The following is a 22,877-nucleotide window of genomic DNA, read 5'->3' on the forward strand; positions in this document are numbered from 1 at the left end:
AGTGCCTCATCTGCAGGATAGTCCCACTACAACAGGGGTCATCCTTATAGGCCCGCTCAGATGGCTTGTTCGGTTCATCATTTTAACTAGCCATGGTTCATACAGTGCTCGTCCCGGTCAGTTATCTTTCAGTGCCCTCCCATCTCAGAGTTTATCTCGTGCTCCATCAGTTTAGGGTTCATCTGTATCAGGTCCTTCTAGTGGTTATTTTGGTTCTCGGGGTCCGATTCAATCCCCGCTACCATACACGGATCGGAGTTGCTTCGAATGTAGAGAGTTGGGGCATGTGAGGAGGTATTATCCTTGTCTTATGGGAGGTCCAGTTCAGCAGAGAGGTCAGTCTATGACTTCCGCACCTGTTACTTCACCACTCGCTCAGCCAGCTCGGGGTGGACTCAGGCAGCTAGAGGTCGCCCTAGAGGAGGAGGCCGATCAGGTGGTGGTCAGGCTCGATGCTATGCTTTTCCCGCCAGGCCAGAGGCCGGTGCGTCCTACGCAGTGATCACATGTATTGTTTCAGTGTGCCACAAGGATGCTTCCATTTTATTTGACCCATGTTCCACTTATTCATATGTATCATCTTATTTTGATCGTTATTTGGTATGCCCCGTGAGTCCTTAGTTACGCCTGTTCATGTATCTACGCTAGTGGGTGATTTTATTATTGTGGACCGTGTGTATCTGTCGTGTGTGGTGACCATTAGGGGATTGGAGATGAGAGTTGATCTTTTACTGCTAAGTATGGTTGATATTTACGTGATTCTAGGCATGGATTGGTTGCTCCCACGTCATGCTATTTTGAATTTTTACGCTAAGACCGTGACGTTGGCGATGCCAGGATTGACTAGGATTGAGTGGAGAGGTTCTTTGGACTATGTTCCCAATAGAGTGATTTCGTATTTGAAGGCCCAACAGATGGTTGGGAAGGGATATTTGGCACATTTGGCCTTTGTGAGGGATGTGGATGCTGATACTCCTACCATTGATTCTGTTCCGTTAGTGCGAGACTTTCTGGATGTATTTCCTACAGACCTGTCAGGCATGCCACCCGACATGGATATTGATTTTTGTATTGACTTGGTGTCGGGTACTCAACCCGTCTCTATTCCTCTGTATCGCATGGCACCAGCATAGTTGAAGGAATTGAAAAAGCAACTTCAAGAGCTTCTGGATAAGGGATTCATTAGGCCTAGTGTGTCGCCTTGGGGTGCACCGCTTCTGTTTATGAAGAAGAAAGATGGTACTATGCGGATGTGCATTGATTATAGGTAGTTGAACAAAGTTACAATTAAGAACAAGTACCCACTAATGTACATTGATGACTTATTTGACCAGCTTTAGGGAGCTAGAGTGTTCTCTAAGATTGATTTGAGGTCTAGGTATCACCAGTTGAAGATTCGGATTCTGATATGTTGAAGACAGCATTCAGGACCCGCTATGGTCACTATGAGTTCCTTGTGATGTCTTTTGGGCTGACCAATGCCCTAGTATCATTCATGCATCTGATGAACAATGTATTCCATCCATGTCTTGATTCATTTGTCATAGTTTTTACTGATGATATCTTGGTGTACTCACGTAGCCAGGAGGAGCATGCGCAATATCTGAGGATTGTACTACAGACGTTGAGGGAGAAGAAACATTTTGCTAAATTCTCTAAGTGTGAGTTCTGGCTCGCTTCTGTGGCGTTCTTGGCACACGTGGTGTCTAGTGAGGGGATTAAGGTAGATCCTAAGAAGATTGACGCAGTTCAGAGTTAGCCCAGACCGTCTTCAGCTACTGAGATTCGGAGTTCTCTTGGCTTGGCCGGATATTATCACCACTCTGTGGAGGGTTTCTCGTCCATTGTTGTGCCTTTGACTAGGTTGACCTAGAAGGGTGCCTCATTCAGGTGGTCTGATGAGTGCGAGGAGAGCTTTTAGAAGCTCAAGAGTGCCTTGACCACAACTCTGGTTCTAGTTTTGCCTTCAGCATCGGGTTTATATACAATGTATTGTGATGCTTCTCAGGTTGGTATTGGGTGTGTCTTGATGCATGAGGGTAGGTTGATTGCTTATGCTTCACGCCAGTTGAATCCCCATGAGAAGAACTACCTCGTTCATGATTTAGAGTTGGCAGCCATTGTTCATGCATTGAAGATTTGGAGGCATTATCTCTACGGTGTGTCTTGTGAGGTATTTATAGGTCATCGGAGTCTACAACACTTGTTCAAGTAAAAGGATCCAAAATTTGAGGCAGCGGAGATGGTTGGAGCTGTTAAAAGACTATGATATTACCATTTTTGTATCATCCCAGGAAGGCTAGTGTGGTGGCCGATGCCTTGAATAGAAAGGCGGTGAATATGGGTAGACTTGCATATATTCCTATTGGTGAGAGACCGTTTGCATCAGATGTTCAGACCTTGGCCAATCAGTTTGTGAGGTTAGATATTTCGGAGCCTAGTCGGGTTCTAGCTTACGTGGTTTCTCGATCTTCTTTATATGAGCGTATCAGAGAGCATCAATATGACAAACCCCATTTTCTTGTACTTAAGGACATGGTACAAGACGGTGATGCCAAGGTGGTTTCTATTGGAGATGATTGGTTGTTGCGGATGCATGGCTCGATTTGTGTGCCCAATATGGATGGGTTATGTGAGTTAATTCTTGAGGAGGCCCATAGTTCGCGGTATTCCATTCATCCGGGTGCCGCGAAGATGTATCAAGACTTGAGGCGACACTATTGGTGGAGAAGAATAAAGAAACATATAGTGGAGTTTGTAGCTCAGTGCTTGAACTGTCAGCAGCCGAAGTACAAGCATAAGAGGCTGGGCGGTTTGCTTCAGAGGCTTGAGATTCCTGAGTGGAAATGGGAGCGTATCACCATGGACTTCGTTGTTAGACTCCCACGGACTTTGAAGAAATTTGATGCTATTTGGGTGATTGTGGATTGGTTGACTATATCCGCACATTTTATTCTAGCAGTGACTACCTATTCAAGGCCATGCAATTTATTTTCTAGTTCATGATCATGTTTTATACTTTGTCTATTAGCCAAATAAGTGTCACGCCTCGACCTCGGGGAGCGCGACTGGCGCTCAACCGAGATAAATCGGTCGAGCAAGCCTGTATAATACCTTCTACCCGAACTAAATCATGAGTAATGAGGAGACATATTTCATTCATTAGACAACAAGGGGGATCATGTGAACAACACCAATTCGTTATCATTAGTTGCATAATTTTTAAGTTTCAAAATACATACACTTTCATCGTTTGAAGTGGAACCAGTGGTACAAATAATACATTACTAGTTTGACCTTCCCAACATCAACATACAACCCACACTATGTCTACGGAGCCTCTAATAGATATAAAAGAGTACGATGATAGTGCCGGCAATAAGGCCCCGGCTATACCTCAAAACATAATACACCTAGGAAAAAATATACACAGCCTCGAAATGAAGTGGGGCTCACCAAGTCAGCTGGGAAGAGGGTGTACCGCTATCACTGATCAAAGTCGCCTGCTATAGAACCACCTGCATCCAATAAAGATGCAGCGCCCCCGACAAAAGGGTCGTTAGTACATATGGAATAGAACTAGGATGAATGACTAAACACCCTCTCAATAGAACGAGTAAGTAAACAAGGGAGAACAATCATAAAGTCAATGGGAGCCTCAACAATACCAAGCCATCAAGTTAGGAGCAAGACAAGTTTTTCAAGTAAATTTCCATTATTTTAGGTTGGGAGATCTTAGCACCGATATACCACCGTGATATTAGCACGAAGTTCGATCACGGCCCGAACTGTTAGGCTGTCTCACCCAAAGACATCAACCACAATCACAATCATGATTTCAATCATTATCTCAATCACAATTTCAAGCACAATCAACACCATGTGTGCGGCATGGCGTCCGATCATGACCCGACCGGCTAGGCCATCTCACCACAATGCCACGTGGATCGACATCACCCTTTTCTAGCAATCATCTCATCCCAATAATGGGGAATATTCTCATCCCAAATGAGGGGAATAATCACAATTCACTCTTACACCGGCACGTGTAGTTTCGGGGTTAGGTTATTTCAACCTACCCTTCCTCGGTGACTAACGATACTCCCAAAGTGTTTATTATTAAAAGGATTTACAACTCATTTTAACATCTTTTACACGCCTCTTAGTTTCATTGGCACTAGTGACCCCAAACATGGTATCATTCTTGGCACGTTGGTCGTATTTCATATTTCATGCTCACCTCTTTTATTTACAAACATCATCACTGATCATCAACAAAAAAGTATTTCTATTCAAGACTTTAAATACACATGTGAGCATATAAGAGTTTTAAGCACATTGAGACTTCTACATAATTTGGCACAATTGCTTTCATTTGAAACATGACTTGAAGTCATAACATTTAGATACGCAACCCATACTTTAAACACATTCTCAAATAGTAACATAACATGTCAAGAGCATTTGGAGTATATATTAAACATATATCTTTTGACGCAAAGCTTACTCGGAATAGTTAATTTATAATGAACAACTCGAGACTTATAAGGACATCGTGGGATTCAATTCTAAAAGAGAAGTTTAGCCAACATACCTCACCTTGAGCTTCCTTAAATTACTACAATGTTCGGAAATCTTAGCCACTTCGATCTATTTAGAAATATAACAAAATTAAACACAAATTAGGAAGAAGTTCATGGTTCCAGCTCATTTGAGCATTTTATCAAACACTAGGTGAGCATTATGATTTCTAGCTTCTCCTATGGTGGATTTCCCTCACCCCAACACCCAAGGTCTACCCATTTGAGCTCAACTACCTTCCCACAACTCATGATTGTACATTCATGCATAGATACACTCTAATACCCAAGAATCACACTCCCCATCAACCATCTTCTACCCCAAATTCAAAATTGAGACTAGGATGTGGAACCTTGCCTCTTGGATGAAGAACTTGTGAGGTTCTCCTGGTAAATCTTCCAACTTTTGAGCAAGAATTGGCGAACAATTAGCTTATGAGCTTTCCCACTCACTCTATGGAACTTCCTCACTCTCAAATATCAACTTTTTGCTTCAAAAATGGTCCTTTACATCTAAATATCGAAATAGGTCCGGGTTATAAAAACCAGAAAATGGACCCTTCGAACACAGCTCTGCGGTCTCAGGGTGGACCGCAGAATGGATATGCGGTCCGCAAAATGGGCCGCAGAAGTGATGTTATGAACTGGGTTGTTCGGGTCAGGTCTGTGGCAGGTTTGCGGTCCGCAGACCAGTTTTGGGGTCGCATAATTTGCCCTAGAACTCCCCTTCGAAAATCTTCATGCGGGGTCTGCGATGGATTATGCGGCCCGCGAAATGGTTATGCGGCTGCATAATGGATCGCAAAACAACCTCCAAAAATGGGCCATTTCTCGGCTTCACCCTGCGGTGGATCTGCGGCCCATAGAGTGATTCTGCAGTCATATAGTGGACCGCAGAAATGTCCTACTCTGCCAAAAATTTTCTTCAACTCCCCAACGCACGTTCAGCCCAAAAAGTCCGTACTCATCAACACATAAGTCTATCTTGGCATCACAAAACCCGAGGTTCTGGGTAAAATTTTTTGGGGCCTTACAATAAGTGTCTTACATTGTAAGACTTGTTTTATGCCACTTATACTATGTAATTAAATAAGGGTAGCGCATGTACTAGCTTTTCATTTCCTATAAATATGAGCCTTTGTAATAGTTGGAGAACATCTAATTTCCAACCTAGTTCTTTTGTAAATACTCTTGTGTAATAAAATGTCTTCTTCTAGCTAAAGTCTTGTATAGTTTCTTCCTCTAAAATATAGGGATATGGCTGGTTTACATATGAGTGTAGAGTCTCAAAATACTTTAGTAGTTGAAGAAGATTGCTCTAGTAGTTGAGAAAGATTACTCTAGTAGTTTAGAAAGATTTCTTTAGTAGTTGAGAAAAATTACTTTAGTAGTTGTTGCATTAGGAGTGCAAAGGTTTTCTGAGGATGTTGTTGACAGCCTAGTTGTGGCGAGGGACGCCTTTTGTGAGTCTCTAGCACCCCCTTGTAGGAAGACTTTTGTGTGAATAATTCAACCGCTACTGAGGTGATCCAATCTCTACTGAGGTAATCCAATCTCTACGAAGATAATCCAATATCTATTCTAGTAATTCATTCTCTACTCTAGTATTTCACTGATCTCTACCACTACCGGTACTACACACACCCAATGTGGTATCAGAGCAAAACCGATCCACACCTTGTGGTGTCAAAGCCAAACCCATCATTTTGGAGGAGAGAGCGACTTTCTCAAATTATGTTTGGCGCATCTTCATCTTCTAGTCGTGTACGTTCTAGTGCAGTTGTTAATATGTCTCCTACTCTTTAAAAAACTCTTGCAAAAAAATGGGATTGCTTGTATGACAAAAATCAAAAAATTAAAAATGTGTGGTGGTTCAAGGGTCCTTTCACAGGTCACTGCCTATGGGATATTGAATGTTCCTGCCAAGAATGCCTTGAAGATCCAGCAGAATACTACTGAGTGCCCAGAAAGAAAAACAAGAAGGCCAGAAAGAAAAAGTGCAAATAATTTGCAGAATGCCTTCGAGAAAGGTATGAAAAAGGTGATTCATCAGTTGGCTCGCTCAGCCGCCCAGGTAAGTATGAATACCTTGTCAGCTATAGTCCTCAGGAATGGTCAAAATTGTTAGAGAAAAATGTCAAGCCAATCATCCCTAATTGGGGAGATGACGAGGCAACCGCTTTTTCCAACAATCCTGAAATACTAATATATAGTCCCGTTAGCGCCGGCTATACCCATGATTTTCCACCTCTTGAATATTTCAGTAAAGATGGTGGAGATCATGCCCCCAAGATCTCCAAAAAGAATGTTATTTTTCCCTCAGGAGAAAAATCACCACCTAGTGACATTGAAGCAACAATCAATTGACAATCCGAAAATTCTATTTATCAAAATAGAATCTTGAACAACATTGGTAGCACTGTTAAAATTATTGCACACACTCAGAATAAAATACTTAGCAGGGTGAAAAATATTGAGTAGAAGTTGGAACAAGTTGTAGAGAAGTCTTCTCAGCATGCAGGACTCATCAAAGCCTTGGATGCATGGACTTTGATTTCTGCTTGCGGGATCACCGTGATGTTGTGGATCTCCAAGGAAGAAGTTCAAAAGATTCAGGTTGTCAAAATTCTCAGGCGACAGGTCCAGGTTCAGAAGGAAAATAAAATACTTAAGAAGGAGAAGGTCGGGCAATGCAAGAAAAATAAAGCCTATTTTATTTGTAATAAAATAGGACATTATGCGAGGAACTGCCCGCAATCCAAGCAGTCTATTAGACTTCTCTTTGAAATTGCAGATTACACAGTCATTCATTTCAGTGAGGATGGCGACCTTGAATCAGTTTTCTCACTTGAAGATAAGCCCACATAAGAGACCCTTTTTTCCTTGGATGTTTATGAGGAATATGGTGATGATCATTATTAAATTTCAGAACCAAAGCCAAAGGTGAAAGAAGAGATCCACAACATCACGATGATCCCGCAAGAAGAAATCAAAGTCTATACATTCAAGTGGGACAAACCAACATATGTCATACCTTTCTTTGACACGGGAGCAGCCTTCCCACTCATTAATCCAACGGTCTTCCCATATGAGTATTAGGTGTCATACTTCAAGAATTTCAACACAGCCTCAAATGAAATTCTGATGATAACTATCATTACCAAGTACCCTATCACCATTGAATTCTTCCCAGGACTGAAGTATATGACCAAATTGATTGGGTCAAATATCCCAGGTAAGTATTAGATTATTGGTTTTGACATATAAAGAATTTTGCAGGATAAACTCCATATCAAAGCCAATGAGATAGCATTCAAAAAGCAATTCAAGCCATATTGTGCAGTCCCGAAATTGTTTCAGCTCACAGAAGAAGATCAAGTCAGGAAAATTGAAGCACAAATCACACAACACTCCTGTGCAGAATCTCACACTGAATTCTTAACCAAATGTGACAATCCTTTATGGAAAAATGAAGAGTTCTTCATCAGGATGCCTTTCAAGAAAAATAAGAATATCAATCCTACAAAGGCAAGTCACTCAGGTATGAATCCCGACCACCTTCAACTTGCAAAAAAAAGAGTGTCAAAAACTAGTGGATTTTGATCTTATTGAGCCATCAAATTTACAATGGGCATGCGAAGCATTTTATGTCAACAAAAGGGCCGAGCAAACAAGAGGTAAATTGAGATTGGTGATTAATTACCAACCACTCAATTATTTTCTTTTGGATGACTAGTTTTCCATCCCAAATAAGCTCACCCTTTTCTCCCAACTTGCCAAAGAAAAATATTTTTGTAAGTTTGATCTCAAATCAGGCTTTTGGTAATTGGGAATCCACCCGTATGATAGGAAAAAAAATTGATTTTTGCATTTTCGGTCACCATTTTCAGTGAAAAGTCATGCTTTTTGGTTTAAAAACTGCTCCATCTTTGTTTCAAAAGGCCAAGATAAAAATATTTCAGCCCATCCTCCACATCACTTGTTTATATTGATGGTGTTTTACTATTCAGTGGTACTTGAGAGTAGCACATAAATTTGTTCAATCATTTTGCATCTTTAGTGCGAAAAGAGACATCATGCTTTCAGCCAAAAAAATAGTTTTTGCAAAAAGAGAAATTGATTCTTTGGTCATGCATTTTTCCCATGGAGAATACATCCCAGGTCCTCATATTTCTTAGGAACTTCTCAAGTTTCCCAATACTAGGTTCACAGCGAAGCAAATCCAGAAGTGTTTGGGAATAATAAATTATGTGAGAAATTTTATTCCTAAAGTTTCTACATATATTTCTCCTCTCATAAAAATGTTGAAGAAAAATGCTCAGTCATGGGGCAAGGAACAAAATGATGCAGTGAAGAAAATAAAAGAGATGTCTCAAAATGTCAAATATTTGCACATTCCCTCCAATATGGAAAGAAAATATTATAGACGAATGAGGAAGAAAATGGTCAGAGTAAAATATGTGGTTACACCAGTGAAAAATTCAAAGATGCTGAACAACATTATCGTTCCATTTTCAAGGAGATTCTTGCAGTGAAAAATGAGATTAAAAAGTTTAATTCCTAATTCATTTAGAGTTCATTATTGAGATGTATTTGAAGGCTTTTCCGAGGATGATCCAGCTGAATCTAAGATCATTCCGAACCCGCAAATTCTCAGATGGGCTTAATTGTTCTCTCCCTACAAGTTTCAGGTCAAGCACCTCAAAGGGAAAGATAATTTTCTTGCTAATTTCCTTTCAAGGTCAGGTGAATTTTTCCAAAGGTTACACCCCCTATGGTATCAAGCACAGGAAGAAGAAGCCAACGGGCCAAATGTTCATGCTATCGGAGGCTCCATGGCCAAGTTCCTCATCAATGTCATCACATCACCCGTCAGAGCTATTAGAATTTTTGTATCCTCTTGATCCGTTCATCTTGCTAGGAAGCAGGAATTTTTATGAACTCCAAGTTTTCAGGGCAGTCATTATCCATTCGGAGTATCCATATTGCCAGGTATTCTCAGCGCATGCTAGAAGTTTTACACAGGAGCTCTTATGGTTCTTTTGGTATCTATGTAATCAATATTACATTCTTATGGAATTTAAATGTGTTGATTTTCAAATCTTGAACCCTACCTAAAAATATTTTTGTTGTGGTTCAAACCTAAAAAATATTGGGTTCATCATTTATTCTAGTGGAGTCAAAATATTTATGTTCCACATGCCATTTGACATTATCCAGAGCACCATTCATGTGATCCATACAGTTTCTCTCTGCTATCATTATCCGGTCACAATTCAAGCTAGGGAAGAAAAGTTCGCTAAAGCACAGGAGATGATTTTCCAGCAGAACAGACACATTACAAAGGTGATATAGCTAGGAGAAGAAAAGAATTGTAATTATTCTTTCACCTATCCTCTTTGGGAAGATGTTAAAGCAGAGCTCAAAGAATACATGGCATTGCTTGAGGACTCATAAGACCCATATGAAATTAATCCAGCATAAATTGCTAAGATTATTTTAAATGAGGGAAAATAACACTTCGTTGCAGAAGATGACATGTAAAAGAGCAAGAGTTATGGAAGAAGATCATCCCCACATTACGAGATATTTCACAAGAGCTGAAAAGCGAAGGCTAGAAGGATTATAGACAAGCATAATGCGTAATCATGATCTAGAAAATAATTTGCATAAGTCTTATAAACCTTTTTAGCCAACTTTTCTTCCATAATTCTCTTTTGTGAGCCTCCAGCACCCCTCTTGTAGGAAGATTTTTGTGCGAATAATTTAGTCGATGCTAAGGTAATTCAATCTCTACTGAAGTAATCAAATCTCTACTCTAGTAATTTAATCTCTATTCTAGTATTTTATTAATTTAATCTCTATTCTAGTATTTTATTAAACTATACAATTCCTGTACTCCACTCACTCCCTGTGGTATTAGAGCCAAGAAGAAGAAGCCAGTGTATAAACTCTGTTTAAAAAAAAAAAAAAAAGGGAAGACTATGCTGCGTTTGTAAGCTAAAAAATATGGCTATATAAATGCAATATAGAGTGCTAGGCTGTACATATGTGAAAATCTCTCTATTTGAAAAGTATAGCAAAAGATAGTGAGTTGATCATTCATCTTTTCTTCCTTTTCACCCTATCAAATGAAATCTTTAGGAAATAGGAACTTTGATTTGACCTCTTTCCACTAGTGATCCCTCTATCTTTGTGTGGAAAAGGTTGATGCTGACCTTGGTGCTGCTATATTCATGGTCCCATTTCTCTTATCTACTAGTGGACACGGCATCTCATGTCTTTCTCCCCCACCCCAGTAAAATTCTACGCAGTAAAATTGCCATAAATCTATAAAAGCAGTGGAAAAGATGTTTCTTCTTTTGAAATGTTTACCAGAATTTATACCCCCATTTTCTCTATCTCTGCACCTTCTGTCACTGTGTCCGTTCCATTATCAATACTTTGGCCCACCTCATAATAATTATAAAAAGGAAATTCCTCTCTTTCTATCTCTAAAAGCTGCTTCAACAAATATTTCCAAAAGTTGCTGAAATGTACACTCTTGGAATTTTTTACTATTTCCTTCAAGCTTTGCTTCAAGAAAAAGGAAATATTCTTATTTTAACAAACTATTGAATGTTTTTTCAATAGTCGTCATACGTATAACGTATATATATATATATATATATATATATATATATTAATAGGAGTTTGCTAGGCTTACCGGCGATGCCAACGCCGGTGAGCACAGCCAGGCAATGCTTGACGGAGGAAGCGGCGCGTGCACTTGACGACGCGACGGCCGTCGCTCGTCGCCGGAGCCACGCGCAGACTACCTCTCTCCATGCCGTATCCGCGCTCCTTGCACTTCCATCGTCTAACCTCCGCGACGCGTGTGCAAGTGCTCGCAGCTGCGCGTACTCGCCGCGGCTGCAATTCAGGGCCTTGGAACTCAGCGTCAGTGTTTCTCTCGATCGTTTGCCGACGGCCAAAACCCTAGATGAGCCGCCTATCTCGAACTCTCTCATGGCAGCAATCAAGCGCTCACAAGCTAACCAAAGAAGGCACCCTGATACTTTCCACATCTATCAACAACTTCAGCAACAGAATACCTCCAACTTCTCCATTTCCACCCTGAAAGTTGAACTGAAGCATTTTATACTATCGATTTTGGATGACCCGATTGTGAGTCGGGTTTTCGGGGAAGCGGGTTTTCGGAGTTGTGATATAAAGCTCGCAATTCTGAATCCACCCGCCATTTCTAGGTTTTCCAAGACGACTCGTTGCCCGCCTCTGTTTCTTTGTACTTTAACCGATTCGGAGCTGAACAACCGTGGGCTTAGCTTCCCATTTTCTGGCGTTCCCAAAACGGTGAATATTGATGAGAATTCTAGAAGAATCGGGGAGATTCTTGTGAAGAAAGAGTGTAGAAATCCATTGTTAATCGGGATTTGTGCAAGTGATGCACTTTGCAGCTTCACTGATTGTGTACAGAAGGGTAAAAGTGGTGTATTGCCTGATGAAATTAAAGGGCTGAGTGTAATTTGTGTTGAAAAAGAGATTTCAGAGTTCATAGGCGGAGGTGGGAGTGAAGAAATGATGAGTTTGAAGTTTAAGGAAGTAAGTGATGCTGTGGAGTGTTGTACAGCGGCAGGGGCTGGAATTATAGTGAATTATGGGGAACTGAAGGAGTTTGTTGATGATGATGAAGAGTCAGTGAAATATGTGGTTTCTAGGTTCACTAAAATAATGGAAGATTATAGCGGGAAATTGTGGTTGGTTGGAGCAGCAGCAAGTTATGATATTTATATGAAGTTTTTGGGTCGCTTCCCTACAATTCAAAAGGACTGGGATTTACATCTCCTGCCCATTACTGCATCATCCACTCCAGGACTACCTTCCAAATCCAGGTGGGTTCTTCTATTGTATTCCCTTTTGGATATATTATTATAATGCTTTATTACACTTGACTTGAAACAATTTAAATATGGTTGTACCTAAACAGAGTTATGAAATGTCATAAAGTTGAACTAATAATGTTAAGTTTTTGAGATCTATTAAGTCAACCGTGAAATTTTGTCATTTGGGACTCTAGATGTGAGCTGCTCGAGAACCGTGAATGCAAATAATGAATCCTATGTTATTCTGTGTTTTGCTTTTGGAAGCTTGATGCGATATATGGGATTGTAATTTTGACACCATCTTGGGGCAATTAATGATTCTATGACTTATCAAGTTCGAGTAGTAGTAATGTTTTTCTATTATAATGTTTTATTATGTCCAGAATCTCTACTTGAGGCACGTACAGGTTTTCCAGTGTTTCTGCTGGTAGTTGATAAATTTATTAGAAGTATTTTATTCACTAGCTTAATTTGTTGAGTGTAGATCGTCTACTACTAGATGGATTTTCCACTGTGCAATCTCATCTAGTCCAAAAGCAAGTTTTCCTTGGACGTACCTCATAAATCCAGAATCTGTTTGAATGTTTGTCCTGCATTCATCGGCCTTACCAGAATTTTTGTTATTACTATGTTTGTAGCGTCAAAAGCGGTTGCACATGTAGAGTATCTCTTTGCTTCTTAGCCTTGTACATATCTGATGTAATCACCATCTCTTGAAATGTCAAGAGTAGGTTAACTTGTACAAGTTTTTATGCCATTTAGAGGGTTGGGGGGGGGGGGGAGCTTTTTAGCTTTGGTATTCGCGTCAGCATTAAATATTGGTCTCTTAAACTCTCTTTTCGAGTTTTCCGTTATGAATACATAGATATATGTCTAACTTAACCTTTCACTTCTTTAATGACTCAGTATTAGAAGTAAACGTCCTATAACTAAGAAATGACTGATATTGTAGGAGTAGGACATGATAAAGTGCAAAGCAGGATAAATGTCAAAGCATATCTCTTTTCCTCTAATGAAAGAAAACAATGTGTGTAATCAGGAAAGGGGATGCAACATGTCATAAATGACCAAGCATTTCGCCTTTCTCGATTACAAATCCGTAGGCTCTTTTACATGTTGCTTAATTGCAAGAGCAGCCTGACGAAGAATAATGGAAACATAGGGAAGGACTATGTAAACTTAAACATCTCATCCTGTATTTTTTCTGTCCTCAAATATTTTCCTTTAAGCACAAACATACGAGCTTCTTTTATTACAACTTACTTGGTACACTAAAAATCATATGTAGTTCTATCTTTTTCCCTTTATTTAATTTATTAATTTTTTCTATAATATAGATTCCCTTTATTAGCTAGACTAAGTTATGTACTGGGTACACTGTTTTCCATCACTTCCCTACTTGAAAAAGTTAAACCTGAACATTTGTTAAGTATTGCACGAGCCAGATAAAAGAATCAAACATTTTTTTTTATTTTTTTTAATTTAAAATTCTTATGATGTAGCAGTAGCTGCTCTGGTTTTGGTCCTACAGTAATAGAGAACACATGTGATGACATGGTCTAGCATTTGTAAAGACGAGGGTTCAAATCCAAATGATAAGTTCGGTTTGCAGTATGCAATGTTTAGAACACCATAGACTGTCCTCCCAGCAGTATGCAATGTTTAGAACACCATAGCTGTCCTCCCAGTGTTTCCATTTCGTAGGAATGTGAACATTGTCTCCTCTCAGTTGATCTGTTGCAGTGTTTAGTCCCTGTTTGTTTGGTGCATAACAGAAACATCTAAGTTTCAGCTTTGAGCCCTAAAGTATAGATTTTTGACTGTGACTCAAGTTTGATCTTTATTTGAAACTTTAACCTTTAGCTGTGGAATCTTTTAAGGGTTCTGTCACAGTAAAAACATGATCGTATAGTTTTTCGTGCACTCAACAAATTAAACAACCCTATGCTTTATTCTGAGGTGTCTGTCCAAAGAAGTTCCTTTTCTTTCTTTCCCTTTTTCTTTACTGAATCCCCGTTCTTTCTCTAATACACCTAGTAAAAGCCCTCCTGAGATTTCTTAATTTGATTCTGAGTGGTTTGTGCTGATTTAGTGCATATGCTAAGAGGTTAATTGTATAAGATTGTGTGCATCTTAGCTTCTGACTTTCTGTGTCCATTAATTCTTATGGTCGGGTACTGGTATTTGCAGCTTGATGGGGTCATTTATTCCGCTTGGCGGGTTCTTTTCCACAGCATCTGAGTTTGTAAACTCGTGCAGAAACAAAAATGAATCTACAGCTCGATGCAAACTTTGCAATGAAAAGTATGAGCAAGAAGTTTCCACTACGCTGAGAGGAACAACTGGTTCAGTCGCTGATGAGCATGCAACACATTTATCTTCTTGGTTACAAAAGGCTGAATGCGGTCCAAGCAAGGGACTAGTTGGGGTAGAGGTGTGTCATTCCGTGTCCAATTCTTTCGCTTTTCATGTGATCATAGTTACATTATGGTTAACTGAGCTAGTAACTCTCAGTAAAGATGTGCTCTGTCAATTCAGTGCAGGCCAATGAAGACAACAGTTTATTAAATGCCAGACTGGTGGGATTGCAAAAGAAATGGAATGATATATGCCAGCGTCTTCATCACATACATCCATTTCAACCAGATGCTCTTCAAGCCAGGTCACATCTTCCCAGTTTTGGTATCTTTCAGAGTTGTGCTGCTGGGGTTGAAAGCAGCAATAAAGGTTCATTGTTGGATGCAAGATTTACTAATCAAAGTTGTATGTTATCAGACTTGCAAAACACCTCCATGACCCAAAAGAACATGTCAAAACCAATCGTTTCTGAAGGTGATTCTGATTCCCAAGCTGAACTACTGGCTCAGAGTTTGGAAACACCGCAGCTGAAGAAGGAAAATATCTGGACCCCTTCCCCTCATGTTCCACATGATTTGAGCCTGCCCCTTGATCGTACATCATCAGCTTCAAATGCTTCCGTTAGCACGGACCTGGGGTTGGGAACCATCTATGTATCCACTGAGAGAGAGCTGTGGAAACCCAGCTTTCAGGAGCACCAGGATAGCCTTCATTACTTTTCTGGATCAGTTTCTTCTGCTTCTTCTGTTCCTCGGTTAGACAATAAGTTGGATGCAAAAGACTTTAAGAACCTCTATAAAGCTCTTTCTGAACATGTATGTTGGCAAGAGGAAGCCATTTATGCCATTAGTCAGACTGTCTCCCATTGCAGAAGTGGAAATGGAAGGCATCATGGCTCTAGGAAAGGAAATAATATCTGGCTCAGCTTCCTTGGTCCTGACAAAGTGGGGAAGCATAAAATTGCCAAAGCTCTTGCTGAGAAAGTCTTTGGTTGCAGCGATAGCATGCTCTCTGTGGATCTGAGCTCTAGTGATGGGAGTAGCTACTCAAATTCTCTCTTTAACCATCAAGATACAAGAAACAGTTACGTGAATCTTAGGGGAAAGACAGTTGTCGACTACATTGTTGAGGAGTTAAGCAAGAAGCGTTGCTCTCTTGTGCTTCTTGAAAACATAGAAAAGGCTGATTTTCTTGTTCAGAATAGTTTGTCTCACTCTATCAGAACTGGTAAATTTTTGAACTTGCACGGGAAGGAAATCAGCATCAATAACATGATTTTTGTGATTACCTCAAATTCGGCAAAAGTTACTAAAGATTTCTTTCTGAGTCCTGAGTTTTCAGAAGAGAATATATTAGCAGCCAAAAACTTGCAGATGCAGATAGCAATTGGATCTGGCAATCCAAATAGGATTAGAGTGAAGAATACGAATTTGTGGATTACTTCAGGGGACAGAACATCAGAATCTTTCCCTGCATATAAAAGAAAGCAGACTGACTCGAACAATGGCAAGCTGTTTCAAATGCCGAAACGTATGTGCACCATCCCGAAATCTTCTCTTGATTTGAATTTGCCTGTGGAAGAGATGGAAGAAGAGAATCAACGTGATGAGTGTGACCGTGACTCTGGCTCTGAAGGTTCAAAAGCATGGTTGGAGGAAATCTTGGAGCAAATGGACGATAATGTGGTCTTCAAGCCATTTGATTTTGGTGCTCTTGCTGAGAAAATTTTAAAGGAAGTCAACTTTAACCTCCAGGAGATTGTTGGAGTGGATATCAACCTGGAGATTGACACAGAAGTAATGGCGCAGATACTTGCCGCTGCTTGGTTATCTGACAGAAAGGAAGCTGTCAAGGATTGGGTTGACAAGGTTCTCCGCAGGAGCTTTATGGAAGTCCGAAGCAGGTTCCAACATATTGCTGATAGTTTCATAAGGTTAGTTAACTGTCAAGGCATTGCTGTAGAAGACCAGGCTCCTGGAATTCACCTTCCAGCTAAAATAACTGTAGACTGATTTTTGGTCAGGTATGTGTTCTAATGTACAAATGCCCTCAATAGAATTTTGCGTCTTTTACGTGCTCTGTGCATATATTCCTGTAATCTTGCTCATCCTTCTCCAATTGTGTATTGTTGTATCTTCTAGATTTAGATTATTTTGTCGTAATCTTTGTACACAGAAGCATCCGTATCTCTTTCCCAGACCCTTAGTAACTTGATTTCTCCCAGTTGAAAACTTTTACCTTCTTCGTTTTTTGGGAAAAGCTAGTTACTCCAGGTATATGTATCATCTATGTATGTTTCCTTACTGGAGCATAACTAAAAAATAAAAATAAAAATGAAAGGCATTGCAAAGGCTCTAATGCGGTCAAGTGTGTTATTTTGGGCTTGCTTAATTTTTAGGGAGACTTTCGTTAATAGCAGACTATTAAAAACATAATACTATATTTGGAATAAATGAAAAATGCTTTCCTTTAGATAAATAGTCTCAAAAATCAATCATCAATGCGCACGGAATGTACCATTGTGCCAAAATCACAATAACCGCATGAAATATCCTATCGTGCCAATCTCAGTCCATATCAGAGAATCATATGCAGAGATGTATGCACAGCATGCGTGATACATATGGGCAACGAGATAAACATGTAGACAAGTATGACTACAACTACAATATGTAATCCATCATGCAAAATAGCCCATCATGTCCAAATAAAGAATCAAAAGCCTAGCAAGCAAGGCGTAAACAAGAAGAAACATATCTCACACACGGCATAAAAAAGCCTAAAATCTACCTCAAAACGTGTTATATCCTTGACACCACATATACACTCGTCACCTCGCATATACATCATCCCCAAACACGTAATACTTTGCATATAAGTCCATTTTATAAACAAATTTCTCAAATCGAGGTTAGCCAGGATACTTACCCAAAATATGCTTTAACCTTCCAAATGCCCTTTCCTCTATCCTTGGCCTCCAAATGCTCCAAATCTAGCCAAAGAAAACTCAACGAGATCAAATAAATTGTTAGAATCAGCTCCAAACAATAAGTTTCGATCTTTAATCAAATCTTTAAAGTCAACAAAAAATCAACTCGGGTCCACATGGTAAAGATTCAGAATAAAAGTCGGATCTTGTCGACCCATAATTGTACGAGTCCAAATATGTGATTAGCTTCCAAATTCGACTTCAAATCGATGTTCAAATCAACAAACTACACTTTCTTAACTTCCATGTTAAAAATCATCTTTTCTTCTTTTAGATTCCTTGATTTAGAGCTAAAATTAATGATATATGCAAGTAAAAATTATAGATTTAGGTTAGGATTCCTTATTCCAATAATGTAGATGAAATTTCCTTCAGAAATCTCCTAAATCTGAGTTGTATAACTCCCAAAATGATACAATGAAGGTATGTATAAAATGCGCTTAAATAAAGAAAGCTGAATTTTCAGCAATGAAGCTCCGCACAGTGGTCCGCGCGACGCGAGACCATAGATGAGGCCGCGTCTGGGGTTCGCGCGACGCGAGACCATAGATGAGGCCGCGTCTGGGGTTCACGCAACGCGAGACCATAGATGAGCCTCTATAATTTGGTGCAACACCTTTTTCACTCAAAAACTTTTTCAAACACTTTGAAATTTACACAAGGCTCCCGGGACCCGTCCAAGCATCCTAACTAGTCCATATACCCCATATGAACTTGTCCAAGGGTTCAAGACATATTCAGAAACATCACAACTAAGAATCAAGATCCAAATCAAATTATGAACTCTCTTAAGTTTTTCAAGTTCCAACATTCACAAGATACGTCTGCATCACATCCGAGCTTCTCGGGTGTTAAACCGAACAACGTATAAGTCCGAAATCATCATACGAACCTATTGGATCCTTCAAATCACTAATCCAAGCTCGTTTACCCAAAATATTAATTTTGGTCAAATCTCTTAACTTTAAGTCTTTAGTTAGGAATTAAGTGTCTCAAAATTACTCCCGAATCTCTCGGGATCTGAACGTCCCATACCCACAAATCATAAAATATCAAATAAACCTACGGAAAGTCTCAAATAAGAGAAAATGATTCTAATATTCAACGATTGGATCGTTACACTATAAAAATTTCTCATTAAGAAATCTGTCTATCATTTTTGAATGCGTGACAGCACAAAAGTACATTGAAAGTTACTATCATAGAATTTTCCCAAACGCTTAAGTCATTTATTTACTCATCTAGATAAGCTACTCAATATTCATCTTTTTAAGGATCAAGAAGGATCGCCCAAAGCAAGTAAAAAATCATATATTTTTATATTTAATTGTTCAAATATGGAAAATTATCAATCTATCTATATCTATATCTATACTATATTAAAAGCACGAAAACCCTTAGCGAAATATCGTTCGCCTTTTTTATCCCTTAATAATAGAGTTTATACCGGACAAAATAGACAATTTAATTATTTTTCTAATATTTAGGATATTAAAATTAACTAAAATTTTGCTCATTAAATTATTCCTTATTTGAATGTATGAAGTCCTAATATTTAGGACTCCAAAATAATAAATATTGTTACCTTATATAAATCAACTAAATTTTCAAGTAAGTATTCCGTATTCACGAAATTGCATTTAACATGCGAGGAAGAGTTCCAAACTTCCAATCCTATTGCAAGTTCCACTCCGTCCAACGTGAACAAGAGGGATGTGAATCCTTAGAATCAATTTGAGTGGTTAGAAAGGTATAAAAGTTCCCATAGACACATAATTTAGTTCCGTAAGCTTTATTAAAAAATAATTGCATAAGGAATAATTACATAAAAAAAGGCATTCGTTCGCCTTTTTTACTCTTCGTAAATATATTTCACGCCGGATATAACTGTAATTTTAATCATTAATACTTTTTTAGGCAAAAAACAAAAACTAATGTTTATTTCCATTTTTGTTGGCTACAGATTTCTTTTCTTTTTTTTCCGGTTTAGAACTCTTTAGGCTTTTATTTGCTTAGGATTAGGTTTCTTTACTGTCGTGGGGCTTTCTTTTAGGTTTAGGCTTCTTTAAGTTTTTCTTTGTTTGGCTTTCCTTAAATTTAGAATATTTTATTGCCAATGTTAATTAGTGCCGCAAGTTGAATTACTGCGGAAGGGTTAGGATTCTTTTATGTTGTGCCTTTTCTTTGTTCATATTTATGATTCGCTTTAGGTGTCTAGAATGTTAAGATCAAAATAAAAATCATACTATATATTCTTTATCAGAAACTCTTGATAGTATCCACAACTTGTTTGTAATTTGAGGTAAACATCCTATTCTATATTTTGTTCTTCAAGTTATGTAATAATAAATGTTCGTGCATCCTTAATACACAATTGCAAATTGAAAGATTGTCAATTGTGGTTTTTATTTATAATGTCTTATATATGATTATCAATTTAAAACTGATTTATTTATAAATTCTGCATAGGTTTGTTTGGGTCATTGCATTCATAATTTAAAATTAATTCCCTACTTTATTTTTTTGGTTTTCAATTTCTCTTTCTCTTTCTTTGAGCATAAAGAATTTATATTATTAGTAGTTTTACCCTTATCTTCTATAATTGACGTATTCAAGTATCGAAAAGTATCACCAGGGATCCAGCAAGAGTTTTCAATGTTAAATACTTTAATAAAAATAGGTAGGCACTTGTAATGAACTTTCGTGAATGAAAGGTAACATAGGAGATATTTACATGAGAAATTAAATCAGTTGAATACCATAGGAAAATAGCTAACTCAATTTCGTGAATTCGAATAATTAATGGTAGTGTAAAATAATTTATGTATGAGGAGTGTGCTAAAATCAAATAATTATCGGACCTATCAAATTAAATACATACACAAATAGTAACTCTCTGAGGGGAATTGGCAGTAGAAATTAAACTTCTTATTATTTAGTTATTTTTATACTATAGTGTTCTATTGACATTATAAGTGAAGTTAGATTGACAATAAGTACCATGTCTTGCGTAAAACAATATTGAAGTATGCTTTTAGTTAAGATACCTAACAAATGGGATTTTTTATTTAGTTATTACTATACAAAACTTGTTGCATTTGGTATCTATACAGTATACACTAGGTAGTCCTTACATGTATGGCCGTGTGCATGGATAGAGAAAGAAAGCTCTCCAAAACAAAAACAAGAGTAGAAATATAATGTTAAGTATTGCTTAGAGAAATAGAACAATATTACATTTTGCTCGTGGGAAAAAACTAAGTTTAAGTTGAATATATTGAAAGATGATTTTTATGTGACAAAGCTTCTTTTTTTATTGAGTTACTATATAGAATCAACGTTAATAAAATCATAAGCTTAAACTTTTATTACGTAACTCAAATACAAACACAATTTATAATATATAAAATATTATGTGATTTTGTTTTAAAAAATTACTCAACTGAGATAGGGTACACGCGCAAAGCGCGTACCCTAAGACTAGTACTATATAAAAAACACGAAGGCCCTTAGCGAAATATCGTTCGCCTTTTTTACCCTCTAAAAAAAATCACATTGGATAGAATTATAATTTAAGTTATTTTACTAATATTTAGGATTTTGTAACCAACAAAAATTTGGCTTATTAAATATTTTCCTATTTAAACTATGTATATAATCCGAATATTTAGGACACTAAAATCAATTAAAAAGTTATCTTATATATATCAAAAGAATATAACCACGATTGTTCACAGGATGGTCCATTTTATTATTGGTTTAGCTTTTAATTCTAATTAAATATTTGAAGTTTTACCCAACTTTTTAAAAATATTTTTTAGAGAGTTGAATGAGGCTGAAACCAAATTTAAATGTAGTATGTTCTATACTACGTGCACATACATTGCTACGAAAAACAATTAGGAATGCCGTTTTTTGGTTTTTTAATTTGGCCATTTAATTATGAGCACACTTATAAACATGACAAAATAAAAAATATTGATTACAAAAAATTAGAAAAATATACAAGAAAATTTTATTTTCGGTAACAATTTTCTCAAGAAAATATTTTAAAAAATAATTATAATATTCTTTTTGAATTAAATCAGACTAACTTTTAAAACATCCCAATGAAAATATAAAAGCTGATTGTATAAACACAAGAAAACTAACACACTAAATCCGTGAGAATTGATTGAAAAAATAAACTCTAAATCTGATTTTTACATGAATTTCATATTTTTACTCCTTCTAGATTAGTATTAACGCCTTATTCCAGTTAGATGACTTCTTGTTTATGTCTTTTTAGAATTGACATAAGAATATATAGCTTTTTGAAAATAAAAATATAATAATTCTAAATATTCAAAGTTATATGATTTTGTTAAAACTAAAAAGATGCATAACTTGTAAAATTAAAGCAATAAAATTATAAATCGTAAATAAATTTTATGTTAAATATATTGATTGAGATGACTGAGAACTCCTGTCGGACAAAGTTTCTTCTTTTATTGAGTTAGCAAATTAGAATTAAGAATCATCAATTTAGGAACTTAATTTTTTTTTCTTTGACATATATTTCATGATTCAATAAGAAATTTAATATAATTTAAATTTTTTTAATATTCATTGAGGTAAAAATACACGCTCAACGCGCGTATCCTTAGACTAGTTATATTAAACAAGTGAAGAATTTATTTATGGTATAAGCATTTTAGCCTCCAGTTTCCATAATAATTGGCGTAAATGCCCAATTTTGTTACAAATGAAGTTTCTACAACTGAGTTAATGGAGAATAGTACATACTAAAACAAGTTCTAATTTACCATAACTAAGAATGATTTTCCACTTTCAAAACATAGCAATAAAAAACATATACAATCTCCAACAAATCTCACAAAATTAGAGATTTTGAAGATTGTCTCTTTCTTCTTATCTTCTCTTTCACATAATCCTAAACGTTGCTGTCCCATACCACCCCCTTTGTTGTGGGCTGTTGCTGCCGGTTGAGATCCGCCGCTGATCCACGTGTATGTCATTTGTATATCACATGTATATAATATCAATACACATGATATACACAATATA

General features: G+C 37.5%; 1 protein-coding gene and 1 long non-coding RNA gene across 2 annotated transcripts; one reads left to right on the top strand and one right to left on the bottom strand.

The window, feature by feature from the left end:
• Nucleotides 1-3,182: 3,182 nt before the first annotated feature.
• Nucleotides 3,183-11,422, bottom strand: LOC138896530 (uncharacterized). Its single transcript, XR_011409855.1, has 2 exons — nucleotides 11,287-11,422; nucleotides 3,183-3,518 (listed from the first exon to the last, which is right to left on the bottom strand). It is a non-coding gene; the product is annotated as an uncharacterized lncRNA (long non-coding RNA).
• On the top strand, nucleotides 10,958-16,998 carry LOC104090647 (protein SMAX1-LIKE 6-like). The gene is made up of 3 exons (XM_009595798.4): nucleotides 10,958-12,472; nucleotides 14,654-14,897; nucleotides 15,007-16,998. The coding sequence occupies exons 1-3, from the start codon at nucleotides 11,292-11,294 to the stop codon at nucleotides 16,831-16,833; spliced, it is 3,252 nt and encodes a 1,083-aa protein (XP_009594093.1). The 5' UTR covers nucleotides 10,958-11,291; the 3' UTR covers nucleotides 16,834-16,998.
• Nucleotides 16,999-22,877: the final 5,879 nt, after the last annotated feature.

This window comes from Nicotiana tomentosiformis, chromosome 7 (genome assembly GCF_000390325.3).
Source record: "Nicotiana tomentosiformis chromosome 7, ASM39032v3, whole genome shotgun sequence".
In the NCBI taxonomy this organism is placed as follows: domain Eukaryota; kingdom Viridiplantae; phylum Streptophyta; class Magnoliopsida; order Solanales; family Solanaceae; genus Nicotiana; species Nicotiana tomentosiformis.